Here is a 27,284-nt window from a genome sequence, read left to right as displayed (position 1 = left end):
TCAAGTCGCCCCATTTATCTTCTCCTGCAACTGCCTCACAGTCAGGCAAGAGGAATCTCCTTCCTGCTTCAGCCCCCAGGGAGACCCCAAACCTCTCCACTCCTTTCTTGTGGGGCACAGCAGAAGGTTAGCTAGAAATTTAGCATCTCTGTACCCCATACAAAGGAAGTTCAGCTCGCAGATGATACAGGCCTCCCATAACCTGCCACCTGCCCTGTCCCCCCAAAACTCTGGTGCTTCCGGACCTCCTTGTTGACCACTGGATTCCCTCCTGTTCGATAGAGACTGCTCGTTGGCTTCTCATGACATTTGGGGGAGCTGGACAGATGGGGCGGTACCCGAGTGAAGGAACAAAGTCGAACCCCAGAAGGAACCAGGTCCCCTGGCGGAGCTGTGTGCCCCCAACAGCCTCACCTCAACTCTGGATGCTCCCGCACCCTTGCCTCCGGCCCACACTTCCCTGAATCACCTGGCCATATCACGAGGTGTGCACCGGGTGGGGTGGAGTGGGGGTTCAGGGGTTACCCCGGATGCCAGTGGTGCTGCCTTCATTCCTGAGGGATCCGTGTGCCAGAGGAAGCTGCCTCTGGTGGATTCGACTCGCTTACACCCGCCAAGGGTTGGAAGGGATGAGAGAGTCCAGCAACTTCCGGCCCTGCCCGAGCCCTGCTGGGCCTCACATCAAAGAATAAACTGGTGAACTGTGTCCAGGTGTCCATGCTGCCTGGGGCTCACCCCAGTCAAACTCAGCATGGAGGGACACCCAGTGAGCAGTGCTCCAGAGCCAGCTGCCTGAGAATGAACAGGGGGACACAAGAAATTCTAAATATGTCACTTCTGCCTAGGATGTTTTTTTCTTTTTGATCACATCCAGTGATGCTCAAGATTTACTTCAGGCTCTGCACTCAGGAAGGACTCCTGGCGGTGCTTGGGGGACCCTATGGGATGGCATGGGTTGAACCTGGGTCAGTTGAGTGTAGGGCAAATGCCCTACCCGCTGTACTTTAGCTCTGGGACCGAGGATTTTTTTTGGGGGGGGATATTCGTGTGGGCCCACAGGGTTCTGGGGAGCATTGAGTACCTGGGATTGAACCTGGTCAGCCACAACCAGGGCAAGATTCTTTTGTTGTTCTCTTCTCTTTGAACAAGCAGAGTTCTGAACCCGCTTTGCTCTGTTTGACTCAGCCCTTTGGAAAGGATTCCTATTATAGTCAACCCTACAGACCACCACCTCATGTTCTGAGGGTGCCCCAACGCTCCTCTACAAGGAAGAGGCATGAATATAGCAAGATACAGCTCAGAACATTCCAAGATAGCAGCCGCGCGGACTCAAAGTCTTCACTCTTAGGAATGAAGAGAAATTATTAGATGATGCCTATTTAGCAGGCCTGATTGTTGGGGAAAATTTCCAATCAATAACAGTGAGTTCTGTATGGAAATATGGAATGTACTCAAGGTATATAGAGAATAATGGGAATATCATTAGCTACTTAGATGGGGGGTGGGTTGGGAGGGGGGTGTATTGGGGTTCTTGGTGGTGGAACCGGTGCACTGGTGAAGGGATGGTGGTTTAATCAGTATTTGACTGTGACTTAAACCTGAAATCTTTGTATTTTTTTTCTTTTTTTCACGGTGGTTCAATAAAATATTTCTTAAAATAAAATAAAATAAAATGGGCTTTGAAAAGAAATCTTGGCACTGTGAGTGCCTGAAAGGCCCCTTATCCCAGAGAGTGGAATGGCCTGTGATGACAAGACAGAGGCAGGAAATTGCTCTCCTCCCACCTGATCTTCATTATAAGTTGATTCTGGATGTCCAGGAAGGTTCATTCACTTGGAATGACTTCTGTACAAACTCAATAGTTTACTTTGTTCGTTTTTTTTTTTTATTAAAAATATCTGGGCTTGGGGCCGGAGCAATAGCACAGCGGGTAGGGCATTTGCCTTGCATGCGGCCGACCCGGGTTCGATCCCCGGCATCCCATATGGTCCCCCAAGCACTGCCAGGAGTAATTCCTGAGTGCAGAACCAGGAGTAACCCCTGAGCATCGCTGGGTGTGACCCAAAAAGCAAAAAAAATATATATATATCTGGGCTTGAGTCATAGCACAGTGGGTAGGGCATTAGCCTTGCTCGAAGCTGACGTGAGTTCCATTCCCAGCATCCCATAGGGTTCCCTGGGCACCACCAGGGCTAATTCCTAAGTACAGAACCAGGAGTAATCCCTAAAAATCGCCGGGTATGACATAAAAGAAATATATATATAATATATATATGTATATATATACATATATATATTTCTGGGGGGCATAACTGGCTTTGCTCAGGGCTGACTTCTGCCCCTGCACTCAGAGCTGACTCCCGGCAGGGCTCTGTGGACCGTAATAGGATGCCGAGGATTGAACCCAGGCTGGCCTTGTGCAAGCCAAGAGCCTTTCCTGCTGTTCCAGGCCACATTCACTTTATTAAGCATCTGCTCTTATGCAAAAATTTGGGGGTCACACCCAGCAATGCTCACGGCTGACTCTTGGCTATGCACTCAGGGATCACTCTTGGCCGGAATCCGTGGATCCTGTGGGATGCCAGGCTTTGAACCCACGTCAGCCATGTGCAAGATAAGTAACCTACTTGCTCTGGGCCCACAGGAACATTTTTTTTACCATCCGGTTCGGGGTATTTCCCAAAGTTACTTTCCAAGCTTTGGATCAAGAGAGGTTGGACTCTTTCACAGACACCTGAGATTTTGTAACACTCCCTCCTCATGCCAAATGATTTCCCTTTATTTCCCTCAAATAATTATTACTTGATTTGAAAATATTACACCATGGCACCTAAGTGTATGTCTTTAACTTTCCAGTAGGTGTGTAAACAGTAGGTGTGTAAACCGCCTCAAAAAAAAAGTAAGAAACACTAGCACTCAATGACTTGGGTCAGTCTGCTCCACCCTAATCAGAGGATCTGGGCTCAGGTTTACCCAGGCCTCCCATCCCCCACAAACCTATATGGAACTCAATGTGGCCATTATTTCACTGAAACCAACCTGAATTAGTCAACATCCAGGAAAAACTGTAAAAGATTTATCACCATTCCGAGGGCTCCATGGAATACGGGACACACAGCAAGTTCTTTGGTGGAAACTCACACAGAACCTAGCGGCTGTGTGCCAGGCCAGAATGCTCTCCACTGTTCTGTCTTTCGATGTGGAAACTCCTACCACAATTGCCGAGAGAGCAAGTAGTCCCCATGGCACAGCGAACCACTCCATTTCTCATATATGGAAACTTCACTTCGTTCAACAACAGAGCACAATGAAGGGTCTGGCTATGGAGAGAGGGAGATTCTTTTCTCACATTGATAGGGTCGGGCGAATAAACCAAAATGCTTCCCCTGGGAAATGAAAAAACTGACATTCATTATGAATGGACATTTATTGTAGAGTCACTAACGTCTCTAAATGTTCACACAATAGGGTAAGCAGATGCACAGGTCTAAGCAGCTAGGAGGATTACTGTCCAACTGACCAGACACCAATGTTCATCATAGTGACCAAAGCTCATCTGACATGATGTACCTATGAGTGTGATTGAAGAAAAATTATCTTCTTTGAAGCCCAGATCTGTGAAGAGATTCCACTCTGGGTGTTGAATCAACACAAACTCGTGCCACCGACTGTGCCTCTGGTGCCAGCATTTCTCTTTCTCCGGGTCCTGAGGCAGAACATCGTACAGTCCCCAAGCACTGATGGAGTGATCCCTGACTCCAGAACAGGATGAAACACTGAGTACCAACCTGTGTCCATCTAAAAAAAAAAAATCTTTGAAATACCTGATGCTTGTAAACTCTACCTGAAACAGTCGTGGAAATCATGCAGCAGCTAAAATAAAATAGAATTTCAGCGCTGAGCCATAGTAAAGACGAAGGTGCTGTCCATGCAGCAATTGACCCAGGTGGGACCTGGGACATATCATAGGGACCACCAAGGCACACAGGATTCATCCCTGAGAGCAGAGCCAGGAATCTGCCTGGAGCAGCAGCAGGTGTGGGCTCCAAAGAAATATAAACAGAAAAAACATCACATCACTCTACTATAATTCCCCAGTAGACTCTCTCCTGAGGCTCCACAAGTCATAAATGACTTCACAGCAGCTGAGATTACAGTTTCCGGGGGCTATCACAATAGCACAGCAGGTAGGGCACTGGCCTTTTATGTGGATGTCCCAGGTTTCGATCCCAGGATCCCAAAGGATCCCCTGATAATCACGAGGACTAATTTGCTGGGAACAGAACTTCAAAGCCATTCCTGAGCATCATCAGTTGTAGTTCCAACATAATTATAAAAAGAAATAGATTTACCCTGAGCTTTGGGGTATGGGGGGAAACTGAGGCACAGAGTTGTACCCCACATGCTATTCCAACATCAAATTTTCTTTCCCCACAGATTGGTAGAAAACAGGGGACTATCCTGGCATCGGGCAGAAGATTCGTTCAGAGCTTCTCCCCAGTGTGGGAACGGCAGACGTGCGTGTGCAGAGTTTCAGCCTGGCCAAAACCCTGCCCGCAGTGGCACACAAATGGTTGCTCCTCAAAATGCCTCCTGACGTGCTGGTGGAGGTGCTGGTGGAGGTGCTGGGGGAGGGTGGGTGGATGAGGACTCTGCCACACTCCCCGCAGCTGAGGACCAGGGTCGACTGCTGAGTCTGCAGGTGGCCTCTGAAGTAGGATTGGCAGCCGTAGGCCTTGCTGCACTAAGGACACTACAAAGGACTGTGGTTTGAGTGCGCCACCAGATGGAATAGGAGGGTGTCTGGGCTTCGAAAATATTTCTCGCAATGTGGGCACGTGTATGCCGCTCGCCTGTGGATAAGCATGTGCTCAGTCCTTGCGCCACTCTACCGGAACGCCTTCCCGCACTACAGGCAGACATAAGGCCTCTTTCCAGTGTGGGTCCATCTGTGCCTACGCACCGCTGAGCTAGTACTGAAGCTTTTCCCACACTGCTTGCAGTCATACGGCCTCTCCCCAGTGTGGGTCCGGCTGTGAATATGCAGGCCCGAGCAAGTACTAAAGATTTTCCCACACTGCTTGCAGGCATATGGCCTCTCCCCAGTTTGGGTCCGGCTGTGCTTAAGTAGGTCTGAGCGAGTCCCGAAGCTTTTCCCACATTGCTCGCAGGCATATGGCCTCTCCCTGTTGTGGGTCCGGCTGTGCTCACACAGGTTTGAGCTAGTACTGAAGCTTTTCCCACACTGCTCGCAGTCATATGGCCTCTCCCCGGTGTGGGTCCGGCTGTGAATATGCAGGCCCGAGCAAGTACTAAAGCTTTTCCCACACTGCTCGCAGGCATACGGCCTCTCCCCAGTGTGGGTCCGGCTGTGCTTAAGCAGGTTCGAGCGAGTCCCGAAGCTTTTCCCACACTGCTTGCAGGCATAAGGCCTCTCCCCGGTGTGGGTCCGGCTGTGCTTAAGTAGGTCCGATCGACTCCCGTAGCTTTTCCCACATTGCTCGCACTCATACAGTCTCTCCCTGGTGTGCGTTCGAATGTGCCGAAGTAGACATGAGCGAGTCCTGAAGCTATTCCCACACTGATTGCAGTCATATGACCTCTCCCCAGTGTGAGTCCGGCTGTGCTCACGCAGAACACAGTGAGTCCAGAAGCTCTTCCCACACTTTTCGCAGTCATACGGCCTCTTCCTAGTATTGGTCCGGCTGTGCTTAAGCAGCTGCGAGTGAGTCCTGAAGCTTTCCCCACACGGCTCACAGGTGAATGGCCTGATCCCAGAATGCACTTTACCGTGGTCGAGCAGCATACAGGGATACTGGAACCTCTGTGCGCACTCAGGGCACTTAAAGGGCCTCTTGAGGTCAACATGGATTTCGGCATGAGCCTGCAGGTATGTGGGGTAGCAGGAGCCCTTCCCGCAGAGCTCACACATATAAGGCATCTCCTCATGGCGCTCCCTGTTGTGACGCGTCAGCAGGTTGGTGACACTGAAGGTCTCCCCACACACTTTGCATTCTTGGGATGTTGGGCTCCAGGTGCCAGCACCCCACAGAGGGCATCGCCTGAGGTCACCCGAGTTGGGAGAAGGGGTGCCCTCAGTGGCCGGGCAGCAGATGCCCTCCTGAACGAGGTCACGTGGAAGAGAGCTGTGGGGAAGTGTTGGGGGGTGCCGGGGGGGAAGAACATTCTGAAGAAGTAGCAGGATTTGGGGGTTCAGTGATGCTTTGAATTCGCCTCGAATTTCCTCTGGCTTGTGCAGGAGCATCATGATCATAACCGAGACTGTTTGGCAAGAGGTATCTGCCAATGATGAGACACAATGAGTAGAAAAGCAAGATCATCGCGACAGCTGAGGCCACAGGACAGTGGGAGAGCGGGAACCGTGCATCATGCTGCCCCGAACCCATCCCCTGCACACCATCAGGTCCCCTGAGCGCCCCCAGGAATTATTCCTAAGCGTAAGACAAGGATTCAGGACTAGGCAATGCTCACTACACAAAATAATAAATAAATATCAGCAATCAATCACCAGCCTTGATCATGTTTTGTTTTGGTTTTTTGGTTAGGGGTTTATTTTTTTCCTCCTATCTTGGGGCCACACTCTGCAATGCTATGAATAAATCCTTGATTTATCATTCATCAAAGCCTTACATGCAGGGCCCTGTTTTAAGCTGTAAATGGTGGGGTGGCATGAGGGGAGTTGGAGCAGGAACTTCTCTCCATGAAAGAAGGGTCCTGGGTGGAAACCAGTTAAGTAGCCAGCGGAGGCTGCCAGCCTTGCCCCAGGACCCTCACCTTGCATGACTCAGGTCAATTCGGACCCCAGAGTCCGGCCAGGAGGGATTCCTGAGTGCAGAGCCAGGAGTCAGTCATGCTCATCACAGGTGTGGTAAATAGAGGAGGCCCAAGAGGGACAGTGTGAAGGGAACACTACTCCGTCCTGCACTAGTTTGACACACTGGTTTTTCTTTGAAAGACATTGGAGACTCCCAATATGTACCCCACCACCCCCCCTCCTCGCCAACAACACCGTCCTCCCTTCCCCCCTCAGCCACTTCACTCACTTCTGTTGTCGCTTCTGCGTTTGCTGCTGGTCACTAGCATCAGGGAACATCTGCTTCTCTCCTAAATGATTGCAGGACTCATTGCTCATGAACCCCACAGTCCTGTCTTCATTGAACAACTTATTCTCCAAGACACGCCCAAGAGCACCACTGTCTTTTCCTGGAGAGAAACCCTCTGGAACAAGCAGGAAGACAATTCAGACCCCCAGGGAAGGCTCTGGGGAGGGGCAGAGGAATAGGACAGCCGGGATGGCACTTGCCTTGGACACAACTGACCTGGGTCACTCCCCAGCACCCCCCGATAGGCTCCTCCAAGCAATGCCAGGCATCAGCCCTGAGCATCACCAGGTGTGTATATCAAAGAAAAAAGATGCTCTGAGGGAACAAAAAAGAACTGGAATAGGACTGATGCAACTGGTTTGCTTCAACAGACATGAAAGCAGCTGCCTTGAATGACGTGGGTCAGACTCCCGCACCCCACAGTTTCCCTTGACCATGAACAAGAGCATCCCTGGAACTCCAGGTGTGGGGCCTGTGCCCCCAGGAAGAAGCTCCAAGGTAGCACAATGCCTGGCATGTTCCTGGCCTCGAATATAATCGTGGGAACCAGCTCCCTCACCCAGCATTACGGGGTTTAGCCCAGCCCCCCTCGATCACTGGGGAAACCAACCAGTAAGACTGAGATCACAGCAGGAGCCAGAGGTGGAGGCGCTGGCCCTGACACCCCACTCTACCCAGTGTGGCCCTGAATCAGAGAAAAGGCAGTTAGGCTGAATCCATCTACCTGCCCGGGAATGCCCCGTGCCTGGGCTAGAGTGCCCACAGACAGGCCCCTCCTTCCCTGCAGCCCTGTTCCATGGCCCCATCAGGAATATGGGCAGCGGACTCCGTGCCCTGAGCTGTGGGAAAGGGTCGTGCCTGAACCTCACCCACGAAGGCCAGGTGCCTGCAGGCCTCCAGCATCACGTCTCTGTACAGGCACCTCTGGGCAGGATTCAGCAGAGACCACTCGGCCCGGGTGAAGATCACAGCCACGTCCTCAAAGGATACTGACTCCTGAAACACACACAGATGCCAGTCAGCCAGGGTCTCTCTGCATCGTAGTGGGGGGATGACATTAGGATCCTGGGTTTTACTTTAATCTACTTTATTTATTTATTTATTTATTTATGGTTTCTGGGTCACACCCAGTGATGCACAGGGATTACTCCTGGCTCCTGCACTCAGGAATCACTTCTGACAGTGCTCAGGTGTTGGATATCATTGGTTTGTCCTTTCCCCCCTGCCACTAGGAGCTTAGGTTTATCAGTCACACCCATCAAAGTGCTCCCAAGTCACTCCCATTCCTTTGTTTATCTGTAACCAATTCTACCAGTTTATCTGCTCTTCCTCTAATCAAACTCTGTTAATTGATAAGGTCAGAACTTCCTAGGACACTGAATATTATAACATTGCCTTTCTCTCCTCTTTATGCCTTTTGAATAATTTACTTTAAAGCTATGTCTTTTTTGTATAGACACAAGAAGACAATATTATGTTTTTATAACTTAAGACTTAATTGGCCTCGTTATTCCCTTCTGGGCATCTGCTTTCTCCACTTAAGCCTCAGTTGCCCTCAGTTCCTAGCACCCCAAAGTAGGGTCCCCGACGTGGGACGGGAAGGATCCAGGGCAAGCGGTGAGTTATGTGCTACCCTGGCATCGAGATGGGCCTGGCCAAAGTGCCTAATTCTTAACTATAAGTTAAGAGCTTGATCATAGACAAATGCTGTCATGATCCAATAGTAATTATGAGACTGGGACACTGCCAGGGATAGGAAAGACTGATCTGGCCTGAGCACTGTAGTCTGAGATTGAGATGGCCCCAGGAGAGCAATTCTATAAGCTTTAATGCATCTCTTATTGTGTCCATACAAAATAATTAATATTATGAATTCTTATATGTTTGCTGGCTGAGGAGAAGAGAAACACATTCATGGGACTCCGCCCTTGGGTGGATCCTCTGCTGATAGAGAATTAAGTCCTAGGAGAAGCATCCCCTGAGGGAAAAGAACCTTACCCTATGGCTGACCACACCTATGTGTATGCCCCAACCCCCTGATGCTGTGGAGATTTAACTAGGCTGTAAGAGTGGGTTGGGGGCCAGAGCCAGACCCACGGAGCCAGATCCACCGGGGCCAGATCCATCGGGGCAGATCCACGGAGCCAGATTTATGGGGGCCAGATCCACGGGGGCCAGATCCACTGATCGAGAGAGAGACCGAGAGCCGGGAGAGAGGCAGAGAGAGAGAGAATGAAGTAGGATGGGGGAGAAAGAAGCAGGAGGAGAATCAGAGGAGAATGGAGATGGACATGAAATAAACCGATCGAGCAACCAGTTTGGCCTTCTTCCTTCCTTCGCCTGCCTCGCCGCCTGCGCGCCCTTTCTTTTTATTTTTATTTTTACACACTCAGGGAACAATATGGGATGCTGGGAATCAAACCTGGATCAGCTGCATGCAAGGCGCCCTACCCACTGTGCTATTGCTCCAACCCCTACTTTAATCTACTTTAAACAATCAAGGTCCCCAAGGGGAACACCAGGATGTGTGCAGAACGCCGAGCTCAGTAGCAAGTGCTGGGAGCCATGAACCATGACAGCACCTGGCGAAGACACATAGGGAAATTCTGAGGAGTCTTCCAAAAAGAGTGACAAAGGTATGGGGCTGGAGCAAAAACACAGCACGAACAACACTTGCCTTGCACATGGCTGCCATATATTTGATCTGTGGCATCCTTAACGGTCCCTGAGCACTGCTAGGAGTGATCCTTGAATGCAGAACGAGGAGAAAGTCCTGAGCATCTTTGCATGTGACCCCAAAAGCAAAAGCGGGAGTGACAAAGAAAATCTTTGTTCAAAGAATGTGGAAACTGACAGTGGCCTGGTGACTAGCCCTTCCCTTTCACCCCCAAGAATTGGTGGGTGACCTAACTGCATCATGTGGGGAAACCCACTTCACATTCCCAAGACCTAGACCAAGATTCCTGTTATAAAGTGATGCCTAAGAGATGCTTCTGTGGTCGGAGAGATAGTACACTGTGTAGGGTGTTCACCTTCCACGCTGCTGACCCGGGTCCAATTCCCAGTATCCCATATAGTCCCCACGAGCACTGCCAGGAGTAATTCCTGAAGGGAAGGCCAGGAGTAACCCCTGTGTATCACAGGTGTGACAAAAAAAGCAAATAAATAAATAAGAAGTTACAAAAAAAAAAAGGAAGCTTCTGCTCAACTCCTCAGACCCCAGAGACTTGCTGCTCAGACAGATAATTCTTGGCCACTTGCAGGATTCCCTAAAGGCCTGGAGAGATCCTGCTGTCTGTCAATGTAGCTTCAAGGGGCCTAACAAAGGCCTCCAGGAAGACTTGCTTATGGGGCAGGATAATGCCCTACGCACTGTGCTATGACTCAAGCCCAGATACTTTTAATTTAAAAAAAAAAATAGGGCTGGAATGATAGCATAGCGGGTAGGCGTTTGCCTTGCACGCGGCCGACCCGGGTTCAAATCCCAGCATCCCATATGGTCCCCTGGGCACCACCAGGGGTAATTCCTGAGTACAGAACCAGGAGTAACCCCTGTGAATCGCTGGGTATGACATAAATGCCCTACCCGAAGATAACCGCGCCATCTGTCCAGCTCCCTCAAATGTCAACGAGCAGTCTCTGTCGAACAGGAGGGAATCCAGTGGTCAACAAGGAGATCGAGAAGCAGCAGAGTTTTGGGGGGCCAGGGCTGGAGGCAGGTTGAGGGGGGCCTGTACCATCTGCCAGCTGAAAGTCCTTTGTATGGGGAACAGAGATGCTAAACTTCTAGCTAAACTTCCACTGTGCCCCACAAGAGAGGAGAGGAGAGGTTTGGCGTCTCCCTGGGGGCTGAAGCAGGAAGGAGATTCCTCTTGTCTGACCATGAGGCAGTGGCAGGAGAAGATAAATGGGGCGACTTGATCCTTAGCTCCATGTGTGCCCACCTGGGGGTGTCCCATCTGTCCCCCCCCCTCCAGCTCCTGCAACCCCTGAGACTCAACTACCAAAGCGGAGGGGCTCCAGCTGGAAGCGAACTTCTGGTCGGGCTGTCCTGTCTCAAGCCCGCGGCTGCCTTGTCGAGCAGCTGCAGGACGCTTTCCTGGTGGCGCTGAATTCCAGCAGGGTCTCAGCCTGGCCCTACCGGATCCGAGGGGTTGCGGGCAGAGCAGGTCAGGGGTACAGTGCATGGACGCGAGGACCCCACTGTGCCCTCCCGTCGCCCGCTCTGCGGACCTGGCACTCGTCCTGGGGGTCCCGAAGCCCGGCCACTGCCATCTGGTTGAGGCCCAGCTCCTGGCGTAAGGCCCCCTGGAAGCGAAGCATGAGGCCCTGGCACCCCACACCGCGTCCAGCCTGGTGGCCGAGTTCTGGCACTGGCAGGAGAAGGTCTGCCTGGAGCCGGCAGGCGGCGCTCAGCAGGGACAGGAAGGTCACCCGCACGGTGTTCACCACGGTGCGTCCATGCAGGAGAACAGCTGGTACCCCGGCAGGAGTCAGGGGCCAGCGGGCTGCCAGGGTCAGGTCGGCCAGCCCTGGCTCTTCCTTCTGTTTGCACTTTGTGTTTGTTTCTGCACACCTGGTGGTGCTCAGGGATGACTCCTGGCGGGGCTCATGGGACACTATGGGGTGCCTGGGATCGAACCCCGATAGACGAGTACAAGGCCAGCGCATCCCTGCTGGACATCGTTGCGGCCCAACCCAGCCACTTTTCCTCTAGAGACGCCTGTGCTCTCTCCACAGCGCGTACTACTCTCTACACCTTTCTAAATAAGTTTCTATAGAAACTGTTTTGTTGGGGCCCCCACCATGGTACAGTGGGGAGGGCACACAGCCTTGCACACAGCAGACCCGGGTTTGATTCCCGGCATCCCATAGGGTCCCCTTCAGCATAGTCAGGAGTAACTTCCGGATGCAGAGTCAGGAGTCAGCTCTGAGCACCGTGGGTGTAGCCCCAATAGAAAAGTGATAATGATCTTGCTACACACACAACACACACACACACACACACACAAACACATTCTTAAAAATATTCAGCTGAGGGGGCTGGAGTGATAGCACAGCGGGTAGGGCGTTTGCCTTGCACGCGGCCGACCCGGGTTCTAATCCCAGCATCCCATATGGTCCCCTGAGCACCGCCAGGGCTAATTCCTGAGTGAAGAGCCAGGAGTAACCCCTGTGCATCGCCGGGTGTGACCCAAAAACCAAAAAAAAAAAAAAAAATTCAGCTGAGCCTTTCTCAACTGTGAACTTCTGCAGAGTCTGTTCCTTCCACTGGCACATTTGTCTCTGTTTGAGTCACTGACCTTAGTCTTGCTTCGATCTCAGTCCTCGGTCAGGCTACACCTTGTCCCTGAAATCCCTAAGCCAAAACTCCCACCATGCCTGTGGGTCCCCTGCCCTCTCCCGGGAGCCAGCCTCTCTCATCCCAGCCCACTTGAGTCCGAAAACCATGACTGACCTTCTCCCCTCGTAGGAAGGAGCTGGACCAGCTTCCTGGCTTCTGCCTGAACCATGAGGCCAGTGTCATTTGAGTGACACAGTGTGTCAGTGAGCACAGGCTCTGGGTGCCTCCGACCAGCATCTTTTTTTTGGTGGGGAGGGTCAAACTGGTTTTGGGGAATTTCAACTTACATTAGTCATGTTTAGTTTGGAGAAAACTAGTCATCGTGTTTTTAATTTTCCCATTTCCTGGTAGTAACCTACACATGGAAAAAGAGAATTATACCAGAATTTCACGGTTTTGGGTTTCTGTATAAAGTCCAGGGAAAGTACAACCAGAAATAACATCACTATAAATTTTTACCCTTTTATGGTGCTCATAAGATGGAGAAACCTAGAGACAGCTGGCTCGGCATCTCCATTTTGTGCTCAGAAAGCGGTCGAACCTGTGCTGTGCTCAGGAGGAAGGGGTTGAGAGAGAGAGGTTAAAAAAATTGGGGAATGCCCGGCTTCCACTGTCGCATCCCGGCGTGGGGTCTCCGTTCCCATGCTGGAATTCGTTCAGTGGGCTGCTTGGAGTCCAAGGGCGCTCTTTTGGGCTCTTCTATCATGCTCGATCGGCAGCCACGCCAAAAGGGTTAATTTATTTTTTAATTTTTACTGAAACACCGTGAGAGCAGTTACAAAGTCTTTGGTTTAAGTCTCAGTCATACAATGATGAAACACTCGACCCTTCACCAGTGCACATTTTCCACCACCAAAAACCCCAATATCCCCTCCCATCCCAGACCGTCCCCCTCCCTGAGTGGCATACAATTTCCATGTTACTTTCTCTCTACTTTGATTACATTCCACATTTCAACACCAAACCCACCATTATTATTTTTTTTTAATTTTTTATTATATCACCATGTGGAAAGTTACAAAGTTTTCAGGTTTATGTCTCAGTTATACAATATTCAAACACCATCCCTTCACCAGTGCCCATATTCCACCACCAAAATCCCCACGCAACAGCCCCCCCCCTCAACTGTATGACCGATGAATTTCACTTCATTTTCTCTCTACCTTGATTACATTCCATATTGCAAAACAAAACTCACTATTGTTGTTGGAGTTTCCCCCCAAGGTAGACAGCCCTACTAAGGAAGCATTTGATAATTGGTTTGTCATTAAAAGATTGTATGTTTTCAGTTTTTAAAAAAGGTCGCGAGGCCGCAATAGGAGCCTCGAGGCTCGGATGTGTTCCAGTTCCGCAACCCGGAGCCGTATTAGTTGCTGCTCAGTGTCGCCAGGGCTCCATCCGGAGAAGGTGTGCCAGCTGTACCTCCTCCGTCTGGATCCCTGGTGTTGTAGGCACAGATTCAGGTCCGGAGCATTTCTCCGGCCGCGTTGCTCACCAGACTGCCTGTCCTCTTCTCTGTTGAAGGTGGGAAGATGGCGCCGAGGGTAAACCCACCATTATTATTTGGGATTTTCCCCCAACACTCAGATCTGCCAAAAAGGCAACATTAGACAATTTGTTTTCTATTGCTGATTATGCATTGCATATGATGATGCGGGGCTGCTATTGCAGTTGCACGATTTTGGAATTCCGAACTTTTTATAATTAAATCTAGAGGGATTTCTGCTAAAAGCCACTGTGTTCCGAGCTTTGTTTCTGAGTCTCTGGGATCATGGCTGATAAGAAGCTCCATCAGCAGCCAAAGGGCTCCTTCGTGGGTAGTAACTTGGGGTCTCATAGGGGTGGGGTGGGGGAATGGACTGGCTCTGGCCCCATCCCATGAGGCTTCACATTGTCATCACTGCGGGCCCCTTCCTGGTTGTCCCTAGGCCTCTGGAAGATGGTGGGGGCAACCGAGCCGCCAGGGGAAACAGGCCAAGGCACGGAAACCATTCCCACCTGGGGTGGTACGGTGCGGGAAACCTAATGCGTAGTCCGGACACATTTCTGCCAAAAGCCACTGGGTTCTGAGTCTCTGAGATCATGGCCGATAAACAGCTTGATCAGCAGCCAGAAGGGCGGCAACTCGGGACTCGGGTTTCCTAGGGGCGGAGGTATGGAAAGTGAGGGGGGGTGGGGAATACTGGGGATTTGGGTGGTGGAAAATGTGCACTGGTGAAGGAATGGGTGTTGGATGACCGTATGATTGAAGTTCAAACATGAAATTTTTGTTACTGTATCTCACCGGGAATAAATTAAAAAATAAAAATATTTTAAAAAGAAAGGTTTAGAGAGAAGCACGCGCTAGGGAGAGAGCACAGGCATCTCTAGAGGAAAAGAGGCGCAGCCGGACCGCTGCGATGTCCAGCAGGGACGTGCTGGCCTTGCACGCATTGACCATGGTTCGATCCTGGGCACCTCATATGTCCCCCGACCCCGCCAGGAGTCATCCCTGAGCATGCCAGGTATTCAAAGAGAATAATAAGTGCAAACTGGAGGAAGAGCCTGGGCTTGCCGGCTCTTGCCCCTGGCGGCCAGGTGGCCCTTTCTCCTGCCAGACACAGGCAGTTCTCCTAAGGGGACGAGGACGGCGCCCCACTGAGCAGCATGAAGCTGACCTTCCTGTCCCTGCTGAGGCTCAACACTGGCACCAGGCAGACCTTCACCTGCCTGTGCCAGAACTCAGCCACCAGGCGGGAGGCGGCCTCGGGGGGCCAGGGCCCCACACTGTGCTTGCAGGGGGCCGAAGGCTAGGAGCTGGGCCTCAACCAGATGACGGCTGCTGCATTCAGGGCCCCCCAGGACGGCTGCTGGGTCCACGAGCAGGCAACGGGAGGGTGCAGGGGGATCCCTGTGTCAGTGCTCTGCGCCCTTGACCCGCCCTGCCTGCACCCCCGCAGTTCTGGAAGGGCCAGGCCGAGAGCCTGCTGGAATTCAGTGCCACCCAAGGAAGCGTCCTGCAGCTGCTGGAAGTGGCAGACACCTGCTTCGGACAGTTCTACCAGAAGTTCGGCTTCCAGTGGGGCCAGTCTGCTTCAGTAGCTGAGAGTCTCGGGGGTCGTGGGAGGGAGGACAGACGGGAAGACCCCACGGGGTCACTGATGGTGCTGAGGCCTCCAGACTCTGTATTTATTTTCTGTTACTGCCTCAGGGTCAGACAAGAGGAATCTTCTTCCTTCATCAGCCCCAGGGAAACACCAAACCTCTTCCCTCCTCTCGTGGGGGGGGCACAGCTAAAATTTAGCTGGAAGTTTAGCACCCCTAGAGCCCATACAAAGACTTCCAGCTCTGAGCTGATACAGGGCCCCCAAACCTGCCTCCCTGCCCTGTCCCCCCAAAACTCTGATGCTTCAGGACCTCCTTGTTGACCACTGGATTCACTCCTGGTCAGCCCAAGATGGCTGGAGGCTTCCCCTGGCATTTAGGGAAGCAGAGCAGGTGGGGGTTCCCCGAGTGTCGGAACCAAAGTCAAAATCCAGAAGGAACTGGGGACCCCTGCAAAGCTGTGTGCCCCCCTCCCCCACTGCCTCGGCCCCATTCCAGATGCTGCCCCACCCCTGCTTCTAACCCCCTCCCCCAATCACCCAGCCAGGTCAGGAGGTGTGGCCTGGGGAGGGGTGGAGTGGGGATTGGGAAGTGACCCTGGATCCCACGTGCCACTATCATTCTTGAGGGATCCCTGGGCCAAGAGGAGGCCTCCTCTGGTGGATTCAACTCACTTACACCCGCCAAGTGCTGGAGGGGATGAGAGAGTCCGGCATCTTCCAGCCCTGCCCGCGCCCTGCTGGGCCTTGGGTCAGAGAATAAACTGGTGAACTGTGTCCGGGTGTCCATGCTGCATGAGGATCGCCCCACTCACTCTCTGCGTGGAGGGACACCCAGTGAGCAGTGCTCCAGAGCCAGCTGCCAGAGAGAGAACAGGGTAACACAGGAGAGGCTGTGCCCTGCCGCAGGACCATCCCTTCAAACAAACCAGTTCACAAGGTCTCCAACCCCTCAGCCCCACACCCCAGCAGCCCATATTTAGAGAATGCCATCTCCTTCCTGGGAGTTTTGGGGTTCCTAGACATATGAAAAATCCTAAGCCCTTTGATCTCGGTGGAGGAGGGTGACAGAGGCCAGATTCAACTCCAGCATCTCCAGATGTCTGGGGTGAGGGTAACAGTGGTCAGAGGAACTGGGGGTGGGTTAAGAAGAATTTTAATTAACACAGTAATAATGAGCCTAAGACTGGGCAATTTCCTTCCATGGAAATTCTAAAAACATTATTTCTGCCTGCGGAGGATAACGATGCTCAGGGATTACTCCAGTATCTACACAAAGGAATGACTCCTGGCAGTGCTTGGGGAACCTATGAGATGGCGGGGATTGAACATGGGTCAGCTGCATGCAAGGCAAACGCCCTATTCGCTCTACTAGAACTCTGGCACTGAGGATTTTTGTTGTGGGGGAGGAAGGTGTGGACCCACAAGGTTCAGCGAGCCATTGAGTATCTGGGATTGAACCTTGTTGGCCACAATCAGGGCTAGATTATTTTGTTGTTGTTCTCTTTGCTTTGAACAAGAAGAGTTCTGAACCCACTTTGCTCTGTCTGACCCAGCCCTTTGGAAAGATTTCCTGTTAAATTCAACCCCACATGCTGTCTCCTCACGTTCTGACGGTGACCCAACACACTTCTACAAGGAAGAGGGGACATGGATACAGCAAGATACAGCTCAGAACACACCAAATTGGGGTGAGGGAATCTGCCATCAAGGCTCTGACATTGTTTTGCTTTTATTTGCTTTGTTTATGGTTTGGGGGTACACAAATCCAGCAACACTCAGGGGTTCTCTTGGCTCTGACTCAGGAATCACGCTGGCATGATGGTGGGACCGTATGGAGAGACAAAGAAAGAACCAGGGTCCTGTGACTTAAGGCAAGAGCCCTAACTGCTCTACTCCCACTGCATAGTCCCAAGGGCCTTTTTTTTTTTTCTCTTTGGGTTACACATGGCAATGCACAGGGGTTACTCCTGAATCAGGAATCACTCAAGAATCAACCCTGGCAGTGCTCAGAGGCCCATATGGGATACTGGGAATCGAACTCAGGTCTGCCGCATGCAAGGCACACACCCTACCCGCTGTACCATTGCTCCAGCCCCCAAAAAGGGCTTTCTTAAGGAAATCTTGAGCGTGGGAAAATTCGGGCTCCGGTAGTTCTGGTGAAACACCACAAGATGGTGCTGTGGGAGTTTCGGTCCGTCCCCAGGCTCGTTTCTCTAAGAATTTTCCACTCTTGGTTTTGCTTCAATGTTAAGTATGTGGTCATTAAGGATCCAGCACACAGCGTAGGGCCATGAATTGAATACTGACCCGGAAAGGGGCTTGCCTTGTATGGGGTGACCCGGGTTCTATCCCTGTAGCCCATACGCTCCCCCAAGCACCATCAGGAGTGATTCCTTAGTGCGGGGGCAGAGGTCACCCTTGAATATCGCCGGCTGTGGTCCCCGAAACTCAAACCAAAGGCTACCATGGTGGATTCCTTCACGCCAAACTTGGAGATGCTAAGCTGAGTCTTGCTTCCACCACCTTCCTCCACGGAAAACTGCAAAGGTGTGGGGATGACCGGTACAGGAACCAAGTCCTCTGTTTTCTGTGGAGGAGGGTGGCAGAGGCCAGACTCAACTCTGGTATCTCTAAAAGTTTGGACTGAAACTACCATAAGAGAAATCAGGAGCAGGTTGAAAAGAACTTTGGTTAAAACAGTCATAATGAGCCTAAGACCAGGCAATCTCCATATCTGGAAATTCTAAATACACCATTTTTGGGGTTGGTATGAGCCCGTGGGGTTCTGCAGACCCTTATGAGTACTTGGGACGGAACCTAGTCATCCATGAACAAAATAAGGCTATTCTGGGTATTATTTTTTTATTTTTTTATTTTTTTGCTTTTTGGGTCACACCCACCGATGCTCAGGGGTTACTCCTGGCTCTGCACTCAGGAATTACTCCTGGCGGTGCTTCGGGGACCATATGGGATGCCGGGGATCGAACCCGGGTCGGCCGCATGCAAGGCAAACGCCCTACCCGCTGTGCTATCGCTCCGGCCCAATTCTGGGTATTATTGTCATGGCTATTCTCTTCGCTATGAGCACGAAAAGTTCCGACCGCACTTTGCTCTGTGACCCAGCCCTTTGGAGAGGTTTCCTGTTATAGTCAACCCACATGCCATCATCCCACCTTCTGAGGGTGCCCCCAAATTTTTCTACAAGGAGGAGGGAACATAAATACAGCCAGATACCGCTCAGAACCCCCCAAGTTGGAGTGAGAGGTCTGCCATCACGGTACTGAGGCTGCTTTGGTTTTATTTGGTTTGTTTATGGTTTGGGGGCCACAAACCCAGCAAAGCTCAGTGGCTTTGCACTCAGGAATCACACCAGCAAGACTGGAGAACCCTATGGGGAGCCTACGAATGGACCCGGGTCCTATGAATGCAAGGCAAGAGCCCTAAAGGCTCTCCTCCGGCTGCAGAGACCCAAGCGACTTGCTTGATCCTTAATGACCCTATACTTAATATTGAAGCAATGAAAAGGGCTGGAAGTCTTCAGCCTGGGAAAATTGAGTCGCGGTAGTTACGCTGCAATGCCACAAGATGGCTCGGTGGGCGTTTCTGTCCCTCCCCAGGCTCATTTCTCTAAGAATTTTCCACCCTTGGCTTTGCTTCAATGTTATCTATAGAGTAATTAAGGATCAAGCACACAACTTCCACAGGTGCAGCTGAACTCTCAAAGTGGGGTGAGGGAATTCGCCATCAAGGGACTGAGGGGGCCTTGTTTTCATTTTCTTGTTTGTTTGTTTGGTTACGGTTCGGGCCACACCCAGAGGTGCTCAGGGGACACTCCTGACTCTGCCTTCAGGAATCCCCCTAGGCACGACTGGGGCACCATATGGGGAGCCAACGGACTGATGACGGTCCTGTGGAGGCAACGGCAAGGGTTCTAACCTCTCAGCTCCCGCTGCACTGGATGAAGCTGTGTGCTTGATCCTTAATTACCCCATACCTAACATTGAAGCAAACCCAAGGGAGAAAGTTTTTAGAGAAATGTCCCTGGGGAGGGACGGAAACGCCCTTAGCGCCATCTCCTGGCATTTTGGCAGAACTGCCGCAGCCCGTTTTCCCAAGTTTAAGATTTCCAGCCCTTTGCTTTGCTTTAGTGTTAGGTATAGGATCATTAAGGACCAAGCCAGCCGTTTGGGCTGCTGCAGAGGGAGCAAGGCAGTTAGGGCTCTTGCCTGCAGTTACAGGACCCCGGTTCTTTCTTTGACTCCCCACACAGTCCCATAAAGACTCTCCATGCAGGAGTGATTATGAGTCAGAGCTAGGTGAACCCCTGAGTGTTGCTGGGTTTGTGGCCCCCAAACTATGAACAAATCAAATACAAGCAAAACAGCCTCAGAGCCTTGATGGTGGATTCCCTCACCCCGTCTTGGGATGTTCTGAGTTGTATCTCCTTGTAGAGGAGTGTTGGGGCACCCTCAGAACGTGAGTTGGAGGTAAGTGGGGTTGACTATAACAGGAATCCTTTCCGAAGGGCTGAGTCAAACAGAGCAAAGCGGGTTCAGAACTCTTCTTGTTCAAAGCGAAGAGAACAACAAAATTATCTTGCCCTGGTCATGGATGACCAGGTTCAATCCCAGGTATTCAATGCTCCCCAGAACCCTGTGGGCCCACACCAAAGCCTCCAACCCCCCGCAAAAATCCTTGGTGAAACAGCTGAAGTACAGTGGGTAGGGCATTTGTCTTGCACACAGCTGACCCAGGTTCAACCCCGGCCATCTCTTAGGGTCCCCCAAGTACCGCCAGGACTCATTCCTGAGTGCAGAGCCTGGAGTAACCCTTGAGCATCGCTAGATGTGAACAAAAAGGAAAAAAAAAAAACATCCTAGGCAGAAGTGATGTATTTCGAATTTCCTGTGCTTCTCTGTTCATTCTCAGGCAGCTGGCTCTGGAGTACAACTCACTGGGTGTCCCTCCACGCTGAGGTTGAGTGGGGTGAGCCCCAGGCAGCATGGACTCCTGGACACAGTTCACCAGTTTATTCTTTGATGTGAGGCCCAGCAGGGCGCGGGCAAGGCCTGAAGTTGCTGGACTCTCTCATGCCTTCCAGACCTTGGCGGGTATAAGCAAGTTGAATCCACCAGAGGCAGCTTCCTCTGGCACACAGATCCCTCAGGAATGAAGGCAGCACCACTGGGATCTGGGGTAACCCCTGAACACCCACTCTTCTGGGGTCCGACTTTGTTCCGTCACTCAGGTACCGTCCCAACTGTCCAGCTCCCCCAAATGTCAGGAGAAGCCAACGAGCAGTCTCTGTTGAACAGGAGGGAATCTAGTGGTCAATAAGGAGGTCCGGAAGCAGCAGAGTTTTGGGGGACAGGGCAGGAGGCAGGTTATGGGGGGCCTGTACCATCTGTGAGCTGAAAGTCCTTTGTATGGGGTACAGAGATGCTAAATTTCTAGCTAAACTTCTGCTGTGCCCCACAAGAGAGGAGGGGAGAGGTTTGGGGTCCCCCTGAGGGCTGAAGCAGGAAGGAGATTCCTACCCAAGCAGAGGGGCTCCAGCTGGAAGCAAACTTCTGGTCGAGCTGTCCTGTCTGAAGTTCGAGGCTGCCTTGTGGAGCAGCTGCAGGACGCTTCCCTGGTGGCGCTGAATTCCAGCAGGGTCTTGGCCTGGCCCTACCGGAACCGAGGGGTTGCGGGCAGAGCGGGTCGGGGTACAGTGCAGGACGCGAGGACCCCACTGTGCCCTCCCGCCGCCCGCTCTGTGGACCTGGCACTCGTCCTGGGGGTCCCAAAGCCCGGCCCTGCCATCTGGTTGAGGCCCAGCTCCTGGCATAAGGCCCCCTGGAAGGGAAGTGCGAGGCTCTGGCACCCCGCACCGCGTCCAGCCTGGTGGCCGAGTTCTGGCACTGGCAGGAGAAGGTCTGCCTGGAGCCGGCGGGCGGCGCTCAGCAGGGACAGGAAGGTCACCCGCACGGTGCTCAACAGGTGCCTTCTGCGTCCACGCAGGAGAACAGCTGGTGCCCCGGCAGGAGTCAGGGGCCAGCGGGCTGCCAGGGTCAGGTCGGCCAGCCCTGGCTCTTCCTTCTGTTTGCACTTTGTGTTTGTTTCTGCACACCTGGTGGGGCTCAGGGATGACTCCTGGCTGGGCTCAGGGGACACTATGGGGTGCCTGGGATCGAACCCCGATAGACAAGTACAAGGCCAGCGCATCCCTGCTGGACATCGCTGTGGCCAAACTGAGCCTCTTTCCCTGTAGAGACGCCTGTGCTCTCTCCACAGCGCGTACTACTCTCTACCCCTTTCTAAAGAATTTTCTATAAAAACTATTTTGTTGGGGCCCCCACCATGGTACAGTGGGGAGGGCATACAGCCTTGCACACAGCAGACCCAGGTTTGATTCCCAGAATCCCATAGGGTCCCCTTCAGCACAGTCAGGAGTAACTCCCGGATGCAGAGCCAGGAATCAGCCCCGAGCACTGTGGGTGTAGCCCAAAAAGATAAACAAAAAGAAAATGATCTTGCTTCTCTCTCTCTCTCTCTCTCTCTCTCTCTCTCTCTCTCTCTCTCTCTCTCTCTCTCTCTCTCTCTCTCTTAAAAAAAATCCAGCTGAGCCTTTCCCACTGAACTTCTGCAGAGTCTGTTCCTGACACTGGCACATTTGTCTCTGTTTGAGTCACTGACCTTAGTCGTTGCTTAGATCTCAGTCCTTAGTCAGGCTACACATTGTCCCTGAAATCCCTAAGCCAAAACTCCCACCATGCCTGTGAGTCCCTTGCCCTCTCCCAGGATCCAGCCTCTCTCATCCCGGCCCACCTGCGTCCCAACACCATGACTGACCTTCTCCCCTCGTAGGAAGGAGCTGGACCAGCCTCTTGGCTTTTGACTGGACCATGAGGCCAATTTCATGTGAGGGACACAGGGGGTCAGTGAGCACAGGCTCTGGGTGCCTCCTACCAGCATCTTTTTTTGGGGGGGAGGGTCAAACTGGGTTTGGGGAGTTTCAACTTATGTTAGTCATGTTTTGTTTGGAGAAAACTAGTCATCGTGTTTTTAATTTTCCCATTTCCTGGTAGTTACCTACACATGGAAAAAGATTATTATACTAGAGTTTCACAATTCTTCCTTCTGGGATTATCAAGAGAGCCAGAATTGCAGCCTCTCATCTTCGGCTTTTTTTGTCCATGTACCTGGGCACGATCTTGGGGAACCTCCTCATCATAATGGCCGTCAACATACACCTCCACCTCCACACGCCCATGTAATTCTTTCTCTCTAACCTGTCCTTGGTGGACATCTGCTTCATCTCCACCACTGTCCCCAAGATGCTACAGAACATCCAGACGAAAAGCCAAGCCATCTATGAGGGCTGCATCACCCAGACGCACTTTTTCATCATCTTCGCCATACTGGACAACTTCTTGCTGTCTGTGATGGCCTACAACCACTTTGTGGCCCTCTGCCACCCCCACACTACACGGTCATCATGAACCCCCAGATCTGTGGGCTGCTGGTTCTGGGCTGCTGGATCACGAGTGCCTGAACTCCTTACTGCAAAGTTTCATGATGCTGCGACTGTCCTTCTGCATGGTTCTGGAAATCCCCAACTTTTTCTGTGAAATCAACTGAGTGGCTCAAGTGGCTTGTTCTGACACTCTGCTGAATGACATCGTGCCATACGCTGCCATTAGGGTGCTGGGTGGCGGACCCCATTCGGGCATCCTTTACTCTTACACTAAGAGCGTGTCTTCCATCCACGGCATAGCGTTGGCTCAGGGCAAGTCTAAGGTGTTTTCCACCTACACATCCCACCTGTCCATGGTGTCCCTCTGCCACTGCACGTGCATTTGCATGAATCTGAGCTCTGCCGCCTCCCGCAGCTCCTGTGACAGTGCCAACGCCTCGGTGATGTACACGGTAGTCACCCCCATGCTGAACCCCTTCATCTACAGTCTCTGGAACAAAGACTTAAAGAGGGCTCTAAGAAGCACAGCGAGTGCCTGAAAGGCCAGTGATGACAAGATGAAGAGGCAGGAAATTGGTCTCCTCCCATCTGATCTTCTTTAGAATTTCATTCTGGAACTCTGAGAAGGTTCGTTTTCTTGGAATGACTTCTGTACAAACTCAATAGCTCATTTTTCTTTTCGCTTTATATTTGGGGGGAGTCACACCTGGCGATTCACAGGGGTCACTCCGGGCTTCTCACTCAGGAATTACTCCTGGAGGTGCTCAGGGGACCATATGGGTTGCTGGGATTCGAACCCGGGTCGGCCACGTTTCAAGGCAAACGTTCTACCTGCTGTGCTATCACTCCAGCCTCTTTTTTTTTTTTTTCACTAAATAAAATCTAGGGTGGGGGGAGCATACCTGGCAATGCTCAGGGCTGACTTCTGGCTCTGCACTAAGGGCTGACTCCTGGCAGGGCTGTAGACCATAATGGGATGCCGGGGATTGAACCCAGGTCAGCCTTGTGCAAGACAAGAGCCTTTCCTGTTGTTCCAGCCCAAGTTCACTTTATTAAGCTTCTGCTCTGATGCAAAAATTTCGGGCCACACACAGTGATGCTCAGGGCTGACTCCTGTCTCTGCATTCAAGAATCACTCCTGGCAGGGCTTTGTGGACCCTGTGGGATGCCAGGCTCTGAACCCAGGTCAGCCATGTGCAAGAGAAGTGTCTTACTTGCACTGGCCCCACAGGCACAGTTTTTTAACCATCCAGTTTGAGGTATTCCCCAAAGTGATTTTCCAAGATTTGGATCAAGAGACGTTACACTCTTTCACTGGCAGCTGATAAGTTGTAGCACACCCTTCTCATGCCAAAGGATTTCCCCTTGTTTCCCTTCAATAATCATCACTTGATTTGAAAATACTATACCTTGGCACCTAAGTTTGTTTTCCTAACTTTGCTATAGAGGTACCTGAAAATGCTTTTCAGCTACAACAACCTTAACTCCTGCTGTGACATGTTGCCCTAATTCTTTTTAAGCATACGGATATTCTATCATATTTGAATATCATAAGTGATATTTTCCTATTTTTGTTTTTGGGCCTCACTCAGCAATGCTCTGGGATTTCTCTTAGCCCTGGACTCAGGAAATCACTCCTGGCAGTGCTCAGAGACCAAAAGCGATGCCAGAGATCAAACCCGGGTCAGCCATGTGAAAGGCAAGAGCTTTCCCCGCTGTACTACTACTTCACCAGTGGATCATGATATTCTTGACTACAAACAAGGAACCATTCACCTGGGAAGGAGTCACCCACATGTTCTTGACCAAATCTATGTGTAACTCAATGTGACCATCATTTTCACTGCAACACTCACCTGAGTTAACCAACCTCCAGGAAAAATTGAAAGATGTTTATTACAGATCCTAGGGCTATGAGGAATGGGAGTCAGGCAGCAATGTTCAACATTGTTGTCAGCAATGAAAGGTCACCTAGTGCCTGAGGCAGAGAGATTCACTTTTCCACTATCCAGGGGCGAGAGAATAAACAAAGATGCTTTCCTCTGGGAAATGAAAACCCTGACATTCATTATGAATGGACATTTATTGTAGATTCATCAGTGTCTCTAAACTTTGACACAATAGCGGATACACAGGTCTAAGCAGCTAAGAGGATTATTGTCCAGTTGACCAGCCACCGATGTTTTACCATACTTGTGGCAGCTTGCTAAAGGTACACTGACCCTCTGACTTAACAAAGATTCCAAATGAAGGAGCCAGGGCACTAGTACAGTGTGGAGAGCATTTGCCTTGCACTCCGCAAACCCAGGTTCAGTCCCTGGCATCCAATAGGGTACTCCAAACTCTGCCAAGAGTAATTCCTGAGTGCAGAGCCAGAAGTAACTCCTGAGCATGACCAGTGTGGCCCACAAACAAAAGTTGTTCACTTTTAGAGGCCCTGAAACCCGTTAAAGTGATTGTCTTACAGAAATATGACCTGGGTTTGGGGCTGGAGAGATAGCACAGCGGGTAGGGCGTTTGCCTTGCACGCGGCCGACCCAGGTTCAAATCCCAGCATCCCATATGGTCCCCTGAGCATGGCCAGGGGTAATTCCTGAGTGCAGAGCCAGGAGTAACCCCTGTGCAGAGCCAGGTGTGACCCAAAAAGAAAAAAAAAAAAAAACAAGAAATATGACCTGGGTTTGATCCCCAGCACCCCACCGGGGCCCCATAGCCATAGTCCTGCCAGGAGTGATCCCGGACTACAGAGCCTGGGGGAAGCTCTGAGCATTTCTGGGTGTGACCCAAGACAAAAAAAAAAAAAAAAACCAGAAAGAAAATATCCATTAAGGGTTTGGAGCAATAGTACAGCAGGTAGGGCATTTGCCCTGCATGCAGCTGAGCCACGTTCAATCTCTGGCATCCCATAGATCCCCCAAGCACCACGAGAAGTAACTCCTCTTTTTTTTTTTTGCTTTTTGGATCACACCCAGCGATGCTCAGGGGTTACTCCTGGCTTTGCACTCAGGAATTACTCCTGGTAGTGCTTGGGGGACCATATGGGATGCCGGGGATTGAACCCGGGTTGGCCGCATGCAAGGCAAACACCCTACCCGCTGTGCTATCGCTCCGGCCCCACGAGGAGTAACTCCTGAGTGCAGATCGAGCAGTAACCACTAGCTTCCCTGGTGTGATCCAAGCAAAAAAGCAAAAAAAAAAAAAATCATCCCATCCCTCCCCTTTTTCGCACTCCATAGTCTCCACCCTCACCAAGTCCCGATTACTTTTTCCTGGTCACCTAGTCTAATTCCTAGGCCATCTTCTGGCTCCGTGCAGTGCTTCCTAATCTGGAATCTGTCTAGTTTAGAGCCATTGCCTAGGAGCTGATGGCCCTGGGGGTCCAGGAGCCAAGCTGGGCAGAGCCCTGGGAGCTAAGGCAGGTTCAGGCCTGGGGCCTTCTCTAGGCCCACTGTTATCTCCCCGCCCCCAGTCGCCATTCTCTACCTCTGATTGGATGACGGTGAGGGCTGATGAGAACAAAAGGGTTAATCAGATAGACCTAGATGACCTGGTGCTCCACCCTTCTGCTCCCACTAGCTCACATCCTTCTAAGTCCTTTCTGACCTCAGGTAGCAGAAGGCTCAGGAAAACATCCAAACAGGCTCTCCTAGGTACTGATGAGATCCTACAGCATGCCAAGGCGGCCTTTCAAGTCCTGAGCAAAAAGCTAGGAATAACAACTGAGCACTGCTGGGTGTAACCTAAAACTAAACAAACAAGTTTGTTAGACTGAGTTCCTCTGGCTTTGACTCAATGGATGCAGATTAGAAAGTGCTAGAAGGTCTGACCTCCAGCAACCACTCCCCATAAGAAACAGAAACAGCAGCATCAGGACCCAGGTGTGAGATGAGGCATTTTGACAACCCAGGGACACCCCTCACTAGGCACAAGAGGAATCGGGAAAGAGCGGGGACCGGGAAGAAAGGCCAGCGGAGGAGCACTGGCCTGGCAGGCGGCCATTCTAAGCTAGATCCCCGGCACCCTGGTCAGGGAACCATGGGGTTCCCTGACGACTGTCATAAGTGATCCCTGAGCATCGCCGAGTATGGGTTCCCCAAAACCCCAGATAAAAAAAACCCTCAAAGTTGTTTTCAGAAACCCTAGGGAGCGGGGATGATAATACAGTGGTTAGGGAACCTCACCTGCACGTGGCTGACCCCAATTTAATCCCTGGTATCCCATAAAGCACCCCCATCCCACCTCGAGTGATCCCTTTGCTCAAGCCAGGAGTT

At 51.5% G+C, this 27,284-nt stretch overlaps 1 protein-coding gene and 1 pseudogene across 1 annotated transcript; one reads left to right on the top strand and one right to left on the bottom strand.

Moving 5' to 3' along the window:
* Positions 1 to 4,909: 4,909 nt before the first annotated feature.
* On the bottom strand, positions 4,910 to 14,908 carry LOC129401812 (zinc finger protein OZF-like). Its single transcript, XM_055124684.1, has 5 exons — positions 14,809 to 14,908; positions 14,556 to 14,609; positions 11,358 to 11,599; positions 7,994 to 8,120; positions 4,910 to 6,015 (listed from the first exon to the last, which is right to left on the bottom strand). The coding sequence occupies exons 1-5, from the start codon at positions 14,906 to 14,908 to the stop codon at positions 4,910 to 4,912; spliced, it is 1,629 nt and encodes a 542-aa protein (XP_054980659.1).
* Positions 14,909 to 22,634: 7,726 nt separating this feature from the next.
* On the top strand, positions 22,635 to 23,552 carry LOC101549569 (olfactory receptor 7A10-like; annotated as a pseudogene).
* Positions 23,553 to 27,284: the final 3,732 nt, after the last annotated feature.

This window comes from Sorex araneus, chromosome 2 (assembly GCF_027595985.1).
Source record: "Sorex araneus isolate mSorAra2 chromosome 2, mSorAra2.pri, whole genome shotgun sequence".
Classification (NCBI taxonomy): domain Eukaryota; kingdom Metazoa; phylum Chordata; class Mammalia; order Eulipotyphla; family Soricidae; genus Sorex; species Sorex araneus.
This window is presented reverse-complemented; position numbering and strand designations above follow the sequence as displayed.